The following is a 13,930-nucleotide window of genomic DNA, read 5'->3' as shown; positions in this document are numbered from 1 at the left end:
ATGAGTGCCAGGAGGTCGCAATGGCTGCATCAGACTCGGGGCTTGACCCATTTGGACGGGTCGTACGAGTGGACACAACGAGACTACAAATGCTACTTCGCAGAGCCAACAAAGTCGACTTAGAAGCTTCCTAAGTGTAATAACAGAACCGAAGACAAGGGGCGGGGTTGCTTCGGCGGCTTTGTGGTTGGCAGGGCGTCGACTACTTTGTACGGAGATGGTGCAGTCCCAGACTTCGATGCCGCTTGGCGTCGGTCCATCGACACAAAAACGCAGTGAGACTGCGCATGGAAGGGACGGGAAACAAGCTCGCTGCCCACTGGCCTTCTCAGTCAATCGCCACCCCGAAGCTGGGCAACCCACACCATAAGACCACGATGCTGGGATCCACAACGGAATGGGAATCGTTGGCTGATGTGGTAATGGGAAGGGGCAGAGGGCAGAGTAATCGTAAGGAAGAGAGACCAGCGTGATGTTTAAATAAAAAGCGCAAAGCGTAAAGCGAAAGCGAATCCGGATTATTACCAGAAGTGAAGGAGAATATATTATTACTTACCAGCAGAGCAAGGATGAAGAGGAAGCCAGACAAGATGCTAATATTGGGGGACCAGAACAGACTCAAAGTCCCTGAGCCTTCAGAAGCGGCGCCGGCCTTCCACGACTGGTCCTCCTCGACATGAGACTTGCCATCCGGAGTGTCCAGGTATGGGTCGACTGGGCGCCAGGCGGCGCCAGCCTCCGCCTCGTCCGTGTCTGATGGGGAGGACGTCTTGACGGTAATTTTTCCGAATGCAGACTTGTCGAGTGCAAGGCTGGTGGGTTCTAAATTTCCTGCTCCTCCTGTTGGTCAATTGGGGCTCTGGCGCTTGCAGTGCATCGAATGCTGTCCAGTTATTCCTAGGTTAAATGTGGCGAAAAATGGGTTTAACTCGGTGGTATGAAGTGAATGTGACGGAAACCCTGGGCGGGTTCTTGTAAAATGGGGCCCTCCCGATCGCTACTTCGGACTTGCAACCTGGAGCGTTCTAGGTCGGCAGCAGCGTTCTATGTTATCTCCAGGCAGGGCAGTGGCGTCGGCGCATTAGGAGAAGGGCCGGATACCGTGCTTCGAGGTTCTGCTACACCCACGACACTTGGAAAGCTGGGAAAAGAAGGGCCAGCGGTAATAAGGGCGGCGGTGGCGAATTAGGTCTGAAAGGAGAACAAAATAACTTGCAATAGAAATGTGTGAGCTTCGTGACGAAAGGGACCAGTATAAAAAGCGAAACTTGGGAGATGTTGCAGGGGAGTATGAAGGAGGAGGTCAAGGCGTTGCGTGTTAGGAAATGCGGATGTGTACAAAGGTAGAGAGGGAGTTTGGATGCAAACTACCTCCACCGAGTGTTGAGCCAGACCTTGATCTCGGAGCAAAACCTGAGGGCAAAATCAATGTGGTGGATGCATGCTGAGGACTCGACACAGCAAGGAGAGAATTGGGAAGATTGGGGATTATATTGGAGTGGCAGGCATGACCTGCAAGTGCCGAAAACCTTGGGTCTTCGATGAATATATGCATCATTGGTCAATCGAAGTTGATGTTGCTAAACCTGGGTCGGCCAGGGCTCGCATCAAATTGTACTTGCAGATCATAGGGATCATTCACACTCCACTATTACACTACTCTCCTGCTATACTACATCGATGAAGTGGAGGTTCTAATAGCGCAGCTGCTGGCTGCCAGTGCCGGTGCCAGTAGATTCGATGCCACCCCTTGAAGAATAGGCAGTTAATTACAAAAGTACGAAACAAGGAGTTCAAATTAATTCAGCATTGACACAGCCGGGTAGTTACTAATCAAATTGGACGAAAATGCCAGCCTGGCAAGGAAATGCTTGGGATGCTCAGGTCTAGGACGATCAGTACGGACGGAAATGCTAATATGACGGGGCTTTTCATCGTCTGCCATCAACCCGGAAACAGCGGATTCGGAACTATGAAGCAATGGCTTCTGTTTTCTTGCTTCTCTCATCTTCCACGGCCTCCTAGAATATAAATATATGTGAATAGGATATATATGTTAATACCCCGCTTGAATACCAAGAGACTCGCCGAGCCAACGGCAAGATGACCAGCATTGATCGATCCACGCTGCGCACATAAGAAATAGCGCCACACAGCCAGGCAATAGTTTATTAGACGAAAGATCAATAGATGGTTGTGGTGCATTTTTACGAGTGTGTGAAAGGGGTTAGCATCGCGGTTTTAGTTTTTCGATGAAATTGACGAGAAACGTGGAGTTCCACCTATTTCATACTTCACTGCGTCCGAAGTAACACAGGAGGATGGGGTTTAATGAGGAGTGAGCTCCATCAAGACGTACAACAGACTGTACATGTCAATCCCAGACTCGAGTCGTGGTCCAGAATGCCCGAGAGCGCCTCGAATTCCGCGACGGGTCATTCCAGAATAATTCAAAAAGTTTTCATTAAAGCGGGCTTGCATGAAGACGGAGCAGAGAGCAAGCCGGGACTGGGTCCGATTCAAACTCACGTAGAAGCGGTGTGCACCAGATCAAGGACAGGGAGTGGATGAGGGAACCAGAGCAACTAATTGCGTCGATGTCTTCTCACATGATGCTTGAGCTTTCTGCAGCTGCTGCTGAATTTATTTTGTAGTGCCTTTTCACGAGCCCGGAAACAGACACAGAGAGGCGGGGGTGGAAGCCTCCTCTGGTTGTCGATACGAAGAACGAAGAAGGGTGGCTGCATTCACCGGGTATTTGCGAGTTTGACCAGCCAGGTCAACACTTCTGAAAGAGGCGGATCGTATCGCAAGTTGGGAGCTAAGGGCTTCGTCCCACGCCACGGCCTGGTCTGGCCAGGGCATGACACCCCACAGGCGACAGAACTGCCAGCTTCCCCGACTGAGCGGGCTGAGCCTCAATCCACGCTCGGACGGAGTTTGTTGTCACCCGCCAAAGTGGAGCCTTGGAAGGCTCAGCACACGAGTGCCAAATATCGGATGGATTTGCTGGTCGGAGAAGATGAAGAAAGTAGACTCTTCCTTCTCAGCCTTGTGTAGTGCCGATGATGATGACAAGTCCGTAAGTCCTTCGAATCTGCATCGCGTATGTACTGTAAGAGCCTATCCCCGACTGTTCTCCAGGATAGATTCCATCACCATTACCAGTAATAGAGAAAGTCCTGTCCGCCAATAAAGGCCAAGGATGAAGAAATTAGATGCACAAATTTTAACCAGGGAAATGCTGCCCACTCCGCAATAATACGAGTTCTCTGGCGGTTCGGGCTCTGGTTGTGATCAAGTACAACTTTGAAGTATCAATCGGTTTGATTACGAAGTACAAGAAGGTTTACCGTTTGGGTGGCCAAGAGCCCAGGACGGTGGGGAAAGTCCTAGGAAAAAGTCCTGGATTCCCTTCACAGTCTTCGAATTGCCAGGCCATGTCCAATGCAGTGTCGCCATGGATGCCAATCATGTTAAGCACCTCAGACAGTAATCAATGAACCTGCATCAGTAACGGTACCCGAAAGACTGAACCTCTCCTTGAACAGACAAGCCGAGGACTTGGGGTCGAAGGACAGTTCACGGCATGTCATATTAACGGACTGGCTTGCTTAGCAGGCCAGGCAATGCCTTCCCAGGCCATCCTCAGGTCGGAAGCGGGGTATTCTGCGCGGCCAGAGAGGTCTACATCGAGTACCTCAGTACATAGTACTTGAAACCACTCGGAGTACAAGGTCGAAGTAAGACGGGGCATTGTTGATCTGTTACGAACCTCCAGTGGGTGCACGCTATTATGATTACAACCAGCAGGCTCTGGCTCCTTCGTGTGCTCCAAGGATACGAAGTACGCATAGTGTTGACGACACAATCCACTGTTACCAACCCAAGACTCAACTCCCGTCTCTCATGTGAGGACTACTCGACATCTAGAATCAGCCTGCGGAATCATAGACTTATTGGCGGGCATATGTTCGAGGTCGAGAACTGCCCTGGGTTGGGCAGTACGATAAAGACTCCATTCATTGACGGTCAATACTTCCCCCCCATGACCCATGCTCAACCACAGTCCTTTCGCCACTAATAGTTCCTCGTTCGCACTGCGTGCTGCATCCTCAATCCGTCACTGGTAACGGTGCTACGAGGTACACGACGAAACGGACAAGTGCTCAGCCTTACAATTCCCAAATAAGACTGCATAAAATACACTAGTTGCGCCGTTCTTGAGGGTCAGGACCTCGACAATGGGTGCCGAGAACGCATTAGTTCTTTCAGCTCTGGTACAGCCACACCACCAACCAAGTCGTGGATGAACAAGGTATCAAACAAGTCCCCTCTTCCTTGATATCTTAGTCTCAATCAGTTTGGGGAGGTCCTATGAATCCTAATCCTACTTCGTGCTTGTAGTACTCCGTAAAAGTCTCAGGCTCTGGGGGCTAGCGGGCTGTGATCAATCGATTCGACAGATTTTGATGGATTCAGGTACCTTCGTAGTTTCTGCCTTTTCTGCCCCACGCACTCACTGCCAAACTTCTAATTGACGCAGAACCCCTCCCCTCCTCTACAATTGTACCTACCTTTGTCTGCTGTCCTTGCATTACCTTTCAAACTGTCACTTCGTCGCCATCACACTCTCGGTCGGTTTCGGTGCTCTTGAAGAAGAAGCACAGCCATCCTAGCCCTTGATTCCTACACCGTTTCCCCCCAAGTCCTAGTTGTTCTTGTTTCCCGTTCTGTCGACATCCCTCCCATACCATCAGCGGCTGACGAGGGAACCGACAAACTAGTCCAGTATTACCCACTTCGTACACACCCCCCAAGTCACCACCACACACACCCCGCATCCCCCCAGGGCACTCGGGAGACTCTCGCAGTCCTTCCCCCTCATATTGTTTCCCCCGTCCTTCGATTTCTCAGACATATCCCCTCGCTGCCCGCCCTCCTTGTCCTGCCTATGAATTCTATGAACTCGCGCCTGAAATCTTTCGGTTTCGGTAAACGGAAATCCACCGCCAGCATCCAGGGTCCGCCCTCCACCCCTGACAACCCCGCGAGCCAGCTAGGCTATCAGCCCAGCCTGCCCCCTCCTCCTCCCTCTCAAATATCGCAACCGCCTCTGGGCCACGCTCCCGCCTCTTCTGTGTCTTCTTCCGCCGCTTCTGTGTCCAACGTCCCCATGAATCACCCGCCCCCCGGAAATCGACCGCCCAGCTATACGGCGAACTTTCATGGTCAACCTCCCCTCGGTCGCACCAGCCCTCTAACTCACCCCGGTCCTACACGAACTCCCCCGAGCCAAATGGTTGGAGGCCCGCCTCCGATCAACACGGGAGCCCCTGTTGCGGGCTATCCCCCTCATGCCCCCGTTCCCGGTGGCCCACCCCCGATGGGAGGACCACCTGGCTATGGTGGCGCACCCGCTGGCTACCCTCCTGGCCCGCCGCCTCCGCAGCAGCAGCAGCAACAACCAGGCGCTCCCATGGCCCAATATCATCGACCTGGAAACCCCGCCGAGGTCGAAGGCAATAGCCGCAGCAAGGCCCAATTAATTGTTGGCATTGATTTTGTAGGAACCCGCCCCCCTAGACACAGCCCTCCCAACGCTAGAGTTTCTCCTCAGTGTATAGCAGTATTAGCTGACCAGCGGTTATGTACGAACAGGGCACGACATTTTCGGGAGTTGCATTCGCTTTCGCGACCAACAACGAAGCCAAGGAGGATATCATCACCGAGTGGCCCGGTGCTGGCTCCTACACTAAGCAAAAGGTTCGGCCAAACAACTTGCCGCTGTACGTTGAGTAGATAGCTAATCATGGCCATGGGCTCAGATTCCGACTGTGCTATACTACGATCAGTATCAGAAGGTTGTTGGATGGGGCCCCGATATTGCCGATGCTCTTGCCCCCACTGGATATCCCAAACCCGGAGTGCAAAAGGTCGAATGGTTTAAGCTACAGTTGATGCTGAGCGGAAACACGTACATCGACCCAATCAACCTGCCCCCGCTCCCACCCGGGAAGTCCGAAATCGATGTTGCGGCAGATTATCTCTTTAAGCTTCGCCAGGCCATGCGCTCAGCCCTACAGAAGACTCTAGGTGAGGTCTTCAACCGAGAGGAACGCAACATTCGGTATTACCTGACTGTTCCTGCCATTTGGAACGACGCCGGGAAGGCTGCCACTCGTTCCGCCGCCATTCAGGCCGGATTCCTCCGAGACGAGAATGATAATCGTTTGACCCTCATCTCCGAACCCGAAGCCGCCGCTCTATTTTGCTCCAAGACTGGTCTCCTGAACCTCAAGGTGCACGATGCCGTCTTGATTGTCGATTGTGGTGGTGGTACGGTCGATCTTATTGCATATGAAGTCGAAGACGAAAACCCGTTTACCGTCGCCGAGTGCACGGCCGGATCTGGCGACTCGTGCGGCTCGACAGCCCTAAACCGCAACTTCAGCAACATCCTTCGCACGAAGATTCGAAAGATGAAGCTTCCCGATGGTTCCAAGACTGCCGGCCGTGTATACGCCAAGTGTATCATGGATTTTGAGAACCGTATCAAGGCCGATTTCCGCAATAATGGCCAGAAATGGGCTGTCGACGTGGGCATCGAGGCCGAATTCCCCGAGGCCGGCATTGAGGAAGGATACATGACATTCACGAACGAGGAAATTCTGCAATGTTTCGAGCCAGTCGTCAATCGAATTTTGGAGCTTGTGAGGAACCAGATCATTGCTATCCAGGCGCAAAACAGGACGCTCCAGAATATCCTCGTCGTCGGAGGCTTCGGTGCCTCTGAGTATCTCTTCCAGCAGATCAAGCTACATGTTCCGCCTCAGTTCCAGTCCAAGGTTGTCCGACCCATGGACTCGGTGGCAGCCATTGTCAAGGGTGCAGTCACAGCCGGTATCACCGAGCGCGTTATCACTCACCGTGTTGCTCGACGACACTACCTCATGGCTACTCTCCAGCCTTTCAAGGAGGGATACCATCCCGAAGCTTACCGCGTTCCCTCTCTCGATGGCAAGGATCGGTGCAAGTTCACGCGACAAATCTTCGTGCAAAAGGGTCAAAAGGTCAAGATTGGTGAGCCCGTCAAAGTATCATTCTTCCGCCAGGTGGCTCCTGGTGCCACCCTCATGTACGAGGATATCTTATACGCATGCGACGATGACGTTTGCCCCGAATACACTAAGGATCCTCGTAAGTTGACCAACTACCCTTGTTGCGCGCGAATGGGCGCGTTGACAAGGTATTACGATGCTAACTTTTGTTTTCTTCACTTAGGGATCAAGGAAGTTGTCACGCTTACGTCGGATTTGTCTCGAAAGAACCTGGAGAAGGACTTTGAGCGAATGGACACGCCCCAGGGAACGTTCTACCGAGTGTACTTTGATATCTACCTTACTCTCGATGGTTCTGAGTTTAGCGCGGAGCTGGTATGCCAAGGCGAGGTTATGGGCCGGTGCCGAGCTCGCTTCCGATAAAGGAGGGGAGAAAAGAACCGAAACGGAGAAGACGGCACTTCAAGCCACGGAAATCGCCTTGTTCTTCTTGTTAGATACCCAGCCCGGCGATTCATCATATGATACCTTAAGAACGTTGCCATCCTACAGTGCAAGTGATTGAGTGGTGGGTGAGACGGACGGCCCAATTTCGGACCGCATTTCTCTCTTCGCCGTGGATTTAAAATTCGACAAGACGCAGCGTACATATTGTGGAGGAGACAGAATCTAGGTTTGCTAGTGAGACGGGCTCGTTGGTGGGCATTACTTTATTTTGATGTTGGATCTGGTTAGGAGCGATTTTATGAGAATGGCATGGCATGACGGAGGATATTTCGATCGACCTCCCTCACGCTCCCCGTTATGCACATGTCTCAATACTTCGTTAATAGCGAAAAGGTGGTGGATAGGAGGGGGGTTGCAGGACGGTGTTACAATCGTGTATGGCTTGATGAATATTCTGAGTTTATAGATATCAAATTTCTTCGACGACATCGTCCTTGGTCGGCCTACCAGCGGGCCTCCCAGCCTTATTCTGCATCATTGAATCCAGTAGCACCAATCGATGGATATATACTGAATCAGCCAATTTGCGGGGGTATAGGTCGATGTCTAGTGCAGTCACAAGAACTGCCAGTATGGAAACGTTTTTTACAAGATTAACCTCTTCACGCCAGTAAGACCAACGAATATAAGAAGCGAGAATGGGCGAAAGAAAAGAACTCTTCTATATAGCAAGACGAACTATGCCATGGTTAGAGAAAGAGGTGGTTGAGCAGCTTAGGGGATAGTTGGGCAGGCCCATCGTAGTAATCAAAACTAGCAACAAGGCGCTCAGCGTCCAGTGATGGCAGGGGCAGGCGACCAGGCATAGTCTAATGTGTCCGGTTGCAGTAGATCTTGAAGAAGGACCACATGCTCTTCTAGCAAGCTCCATGCCGAATATGAGTTTACACGTTCTTGTGCTCGGGCGGAGTTTGTTATAGGTTGTGCGAAGGGCTGCCGCCCACAGAGCAGCTATATTTCCCAGTATTCTCAGCCTTTCCTCGCTTTCTTTTCCCGTTTTCTCCTCTCCCACTCCGCTCTTTCTTCTTCGTCGCTACCACTGAATTCAGCATCCTCGTCACTCTCGCCGTTTGCGTGATAGTCATGGTGAACAATCGGCTTCGTGGACGCCGCAGTATCGCCTCCGACGTCTGCCTGGATGAAATCCCCACGGTTAAGGGCCGCATATTCGTGCTTCTGTATCAACTCCTTAAGGCCGGTATTTGTAGGGTCAACTAGTTGGTAGGGGGTGAGGCCGCCCTTGTTCTTGATGCGGGGATTGGAGCCAGCCTCAAGCATCATATCGACGAGGGAGTTGCCGAATGGTCGCTGGGCGAGCGGCTCGGAGTTAATCCATCGGATGGCGGAGTGTAGGGGAGTATCGCCTTCGCGACGGTTTATGGGATCGCATTCGAAGTCGGGCTGGTCCAGGAGCATGTCGATTACTTCGTCTAAATGAGCCGTTCGAAGGCGTTAGTGAAGCTCTCATTCAAACCCCCCCTCCCCAAATCTTTCCGAGTCACCGAAGTCCAGTGCAGCACTGTTTGGAGTACGTATGGCGTAGAAATGCAATAAGAGAAGCACTATACTGACAGTTCCCTTGTAGAGCTGCCTCATGGTAGAGATGGTTTCCCAAGACGGTCGTCGTATCGTTGAGAAGCCGCGTAATTTCTTCCTCGCTCGAGCAATCTTCTATGATTTCTGATAAAAGATCGGTATTGTTCCGGCGGCAAGCTTCGATGAGCTGCTCCTTCTTCGAGGCCCCCTGCTCGGATTAGTACAGCTGCGAAATGTAGGAAGCCTATCAAGGACTAAGTGAGAAATGGTACGAACCTCATGCTCGTCTCCAGCCATGGTGGAGGTAAAGAATTGTTACAGTCTAAGGAGTGTGGTGAGAGGGAACGTTCCTTTACCCAGCCGAACCTAAGTCGCCGAGATGCAGTTCGTACGCTTGTCTCAACCGGCCTGTCGCAACTCCCCAGTTTCGCAAGGCATCGCGGGGCAGTGCTGAAAGGACGTGGAGCGCGGGGTTCGGAAAAGTGATTGTCCGAGTTCCGGGGAATCAAGTCCTGCAATTGTGTCGCAACCCAATCTGCGCCAGAAACCACTCAATTCTCTCGTCTATCTTTAATGAAACCTTGGAGAGGCACCTTCTGGACAGTTCAAACCCCAACTCCGCGGGACTCGAGGTCAATGGGTTTCTTCTTTTTTTTCTTTACCCTTTTCCACTTTGTAGTCAATTACTTCCTGATTTATCAATCAGAATAATGGTCCTATCATTATAGTTAGCTTCACTGACAATAGTGTGAATTATGGAGCGTAGAAGCTATCTATGCAAGTTGACTCGGTCGATCGACGGACAGTGGGTCATGTTGGGTGTGTCTCTTGGGCAGTTGAGAGCCAGTGGATTCGCTCAAGCTCTCTTCTCCGAGGCGTCGAGGCGCTCATTCTACAGAGAGCATTTACCAACTGCAATGGTCCAGTCTTATACAACCCGACTATTTTGTTCTGCCCTTTCCGCACCCCAACGATGTCATGCCATTCCCGTGGTTGGAAACGGTAGAACCAGTCTTCATGCTGTTCTCGTCAGCCTCTAATCATATGAAGGATGTTTCGCGTCAGCTAGCTAGCAAATGTGATCTGCTTGAGGACAGCGTAAACTGGTGGGAGCAGAGACCTGGGGGACCCTTCATCCCATGACTCCGCCAGCTGAGCCGGATCCCGATCTCACGAGTGGCGCCATTGCTGACATTGTCAAGGGGATGTGGTCTTCAAGCGAGTCGAGATGAGTACAGGCAAAAGCAGGAGCTGCTAGGTTACTAGATTATAATTGACCTAAGCTGGGATTTTGGCCGGTCGTCCAAAGCTGTCATTTAGGAAATAATAATTCCCTGAGGATGAAATATTCCACACCACAGCACCAAACCCCAGCCCACACCTTATGGCTCTGATCTGCCATCATGGTCCGTCAGGTGCTCTCCTTCTCAAGAAAGTCTTTCAAACCATTCATCCATGCATCAAACCCGCGCTCAAGTTTCGAGCCTACACTCAACCGAAGCACGGGTGTAATCACCCCATAAAACGTCTCCCAGCAGAAATACTCGCACCCTCCCTCCTCGCCCACTTCATCGCTTTGTACAAACTCCTGGACCCGCTCTGATCGCAAGATGAATGCTGGCATAACACCTCCGGCTCTCCATGCGACGCGCAGACCCTTCTTGCCAGCCCTTTCGAACTCCTCGAGATGCGTGATGACAATAGGTTGATTAACGCTGACCGTTTCATCGAGGTCCATGTGCACCTCGAAGGTGACTTGGGAACCAGGCGCAAGGACATCATGTCGTCCTTCTAAGAGCTGAGAAACTGAGGCGGGGAAACTAGCATTGGGTGGTGACTTTAGATTGGTGACACGGGGGCAGAATTTATTCCATTGAGGCCAGGAGAATGTTTGGAGCATGGCTGCTAAACATTTCTCAGGAGCTGCGGATATTGAGGTTGAACAAGCAACAGTCATAGATCCACCAGCTCCATATGTCGGCGTCGGAAGGCAGTTGGACAAAATCCTGGCCGATGAATTCAGAGGGAGATCTGAGAACGGGACAGTCGGTGAGGTAGCCATAGCAATCGGCGCTCAACGATACAAACCACTTCGTATTAAAGTGTGCAGGTTTTCAGAATGGGTGAAGGTGTGAAGGTGTTAAAGTTCCCCAGGTTTGGAGATTTCTTTGTTTTTGGAAACGTTGATCAATTGATATGTCTATGAAGTGCATTAGTTCATGCACTGCTAATCTTGATGTTATCTAATAGTTTCATCAACCACCCATGATCGACTCAAAAGCCCTAGGAGGAATCGATCAAATCAATTGATCAACATAATTTGACATCATCGCGACCTCGACGACCCTAAAACAGCTCAAGCTTGAAGCTACACGCTCCACCCTGCGATAGTTGCATATGCCAAGCGTCCAAGACCTGACTCTTACATGTTCCCCTGCAAATATAAATCGATCACGGTGCACGGAAGACCCAGCAAGGAACCACGCATTTCGAGGTAAATCCAGCTCAGGCCTTCGAGAATTGCGGTGTATCTCCGTGGGGATTCAACGGTGTTGTTTCTGCTTCGTAGATCAGCATCTCGACTTCCCAAAACAACAATTACAAAGCCGTTCGATATTTCGCCATTAATAGATCTCATGTGAGCTTTAAAGGATAAGAAAATATGATTTCAGATCTCCTAGGAGGAAATGGAGAGCGAAGATGTCTCGGTAACCCGGAATGCCGAAAGGCTCTGTACCTGCGCGTACCCGGCACGATAGAGGGACGGGAGGCATGTGAATTCGACGCGGCTGGCAACAAGCAATTGAGGATGGTAATCATCCCGCCCAGGGGCCTGAGGCCCCATTGTTTGATGATATGCTAATTGGGACTAGGCCGCTAGCTGGCGACGATTCCGAAGATTCGTCTTCGATGCTTAAACAGTTTTTTTTTACCGCTAACTATGGGCAAGAAAGCCGTCACGCTGCAGACAGACTGCCACATGTTCTGGAGTGAAGTAAGGATTTCCATGCTCCAGCCATTGACTTCAGACAAGCTGTGAGTAGCACCATTGGGTCGCCCTTCATGTCAACAGGTACTTTGGAAATGTGGCCAAGAGATTGGAAATTCTAGCCTTCCAATCCGCATACGACCTCCCTTCGGACTGTCATTCGGTATTTATAACACCGCGGAGGTTCGGTCCGGTCCGGTTCCGGCTATCTCGGCGTTAGAAGCACGGAGGGAAATTCTGCCAATTCCACAACGCTACGTGAGTACATTCCTGGAAGGCATGAGCGATCTCTCCTCATCACTCCAGATTTTGGCTGTAGATTCCTTCAGCCCAATAACGATTCGGATGGATTTACTCCCGCCTGGAGACAAGTCTCCGGGTTTGAGCCTCTAGAGACGTGTCGACTGAGGGGCCGAGGCCTTGGAGGCCCTCGCTCGACAGAAGAGATGATTGTATCCAATCTACACTCGTGTTGAAACATAACCCTCTCCGCATCAAGATCTACCTTTTGGCAAGTTAGAAATACTAGAGATACCCTTTGCAGGTCTATTAACCGTGACCTTTAACAATATACACATCTAGTGATCGATGAAAGATACTCATAGTGTGAAAAGATGTAGACGTCAGGAATGCAGGATTGTAGGACAAGTAGGGTCGGCGGTTTCCACTGCAGTACCTCCAATTCTGCTCATTGTTTTCATTTCAACATCCAAAGTTATCAGATTTCCCCCTTTACCCCCTTTAGATTTATGCCATTTCATTCTATGCCTTCACCTCTTTGGGCTCGGCCTTGACATCTTGTACAGCTGAAGTGGATTTCTTCTTTGTCTCGTAGATGGCGATGCGGGTAATCTGGACCAAACCAACGCATCCGAGGAAAAAGTTGACTGCGGCGAGCCTATCAAAACGAAAGTGATTATTAGCAAGTTCTTCTTGGTAAGAACGGAACTCGGATTGCCAGGTGATATGCGGGCAGAACTTACAAGATATTTCTAGGCTTAATGATGAGACACCATCGCGTCCAGATCATCCCCGTCATTGTCAAGGCAAGGTTTTGAGTAAATGACAGCTTCTCTACTGGCCGAGCAAAGTCGGAGACACCGGCGAGGACAAGGGCCCACTAGAAAACATGGTTAGGCATATTGCTTCGTAGAGATAACCGAGAGGAAGAGGCTCTTCGTAGCCGACACACCTTCATCATAGGAGCCCTATAGTCAATTGTTAGTACAGATATAGGTTAAGCTCCATGACCTTGGTATTATACGGCAGTCTTGCTGAGAGGATCCAAAGATGCAACCTACCAGAAATGCACTGTCTTCAGACCAACGGGGCTATCCCACATGCGTTTGAACCAACTTTCACGGGCCCCGGGGCCAGCAGTAGTACTCTGCCACCTCCTACCGGTGTTTTTGGTACCATTTCTGAAGTTGGCCGCCCTGGAAGGGCTAGCACGTGCTGTTGTCCTCCATGTCGAAGCAAACGGCTGGCGGAAGAGAGGCCGCGAGGCGTTAAAGAAGGTTCTGGTTGCGGACATGGTCACGTTGCTATCCTGTCAGACGTTCCTGGGCAGTGAGGATTCGAGTCGGGGGTTCCGGCGATCAGATAGGGGGTTTATATCCTATCGACAGTCGGAGAGATGCTGGGCTTGATAATCATCAAGCTTTATCGCAAACGTTGAGGATGCAGGGACGGAGTTCAATACCAATTTTTGGTTGGGTCGGGGTTAAGAAACGGAGTTTTGAAGGGTGACCCACAAACAACGTGGGTGATGATTAGATAATAAAGCTATGGTGACTCATATTGGATCTTGATTTGCTATCGCTTGGGCCAATCAAAG

General features: G+C 50.9%; 3 protein-coding genes and 1 pseudogene across 3 annotated transcripts; 1 reads left to right on the top strand and 3 right to left on the bottom strand.

Moving 5' to 3' along the window:
• Nucleotides 1-4,954: 4,954 nt before the first annotated feature.
• Nucleotides 4,955-7,484, top strand: SAPIO_CDS5191 (Hsp70-like protein; the record flags this gene model as incomplete). The annotated part of the gene is made up of 4 exons (XM_016787566.1): nt 4,955-5,566; nt 5,662-5,766; nt 5,829-7,200; nt 7,285-7,484. 4 exons carry the CDS (start codon nt 4,955-4,957, stop codon nt 7,482-7,484), a joined length of 2,289 nt encoding a protein of 762 aa, XP_016642581.1.
• A 1,053-nt stretch (nt 7,485-8,537) lies between these two features.
• Nucleotides 8,538-9,401, bottom strand: SAPIO_CDS5190 (uncharacterized protein; the record flags this gene model as incomplete). The annotated part of the gene is made up of 3 exons (XM_016787565.1): nt 8,538-8,998; nt 9,141-9,312; nt 9,381-9,401. The coding sequence occupies 3 exons, from the start codon at nt 9,399-9,401 to the stop codon at nt 8,538-8,540; spliced, it is 654 nt and encodes a 217-aa protein (XP_016642580.1).
• A 1,114-nt stretch (nt 9,402-10,515) lies between these two features.
• SAPIO_CDS5189 lies at nt 10,516-11,004 on the bottom strand (annotated as a pseudogene; the record flags this gene model as incomplete).
• A 1,851-nt stretch (nt 11,005-12,855) lies between these two features.
• On the bottom strand, nt 12,856-13,627 carry SAPIO_CDS5188 (uncharacterized protein; the record flags this gene model as incomplete). The annotated part of the gene is made up of 4 exons (XM_016787564.1): nt 12,856-12,991; nt 13,077-13,213; nt 13,286-13,301; nt 13,395-13,627. The coding sequence occupies 4 exons, from the start codon at nt 13,625-13,627 to the stop codon at nt 12,856-12,858; spliced, it is 522 nt and encodes a 173-aa protein (XP_016642579.1).
• Between the last annotated feature and the right edge of the window lie 303 nt (nt 13,628-13,930).

Source organism: Scedosporium apiospermum, assembly GCF_000732125.1.
Source record: "Scedosporium apiospermum strain IHEM 14462 chromosome Unknown SEQ_SAPIO_0098, whole genome shotgun sequence".
In the NCBI taxonomy this organism is placed as follows: domain Eukaryota; kingdom Fungi; phylum Ascomycota; class Sordariomycetes; order Microascales; family Microascaceae; genus Scedosporium; species Scedosporium apiospermum.
The sequence above is the reverse complement of the archived record's forward strand: the minus strand, read 5'-3'. Positions and strand labels throughout refer to the sequence as shown.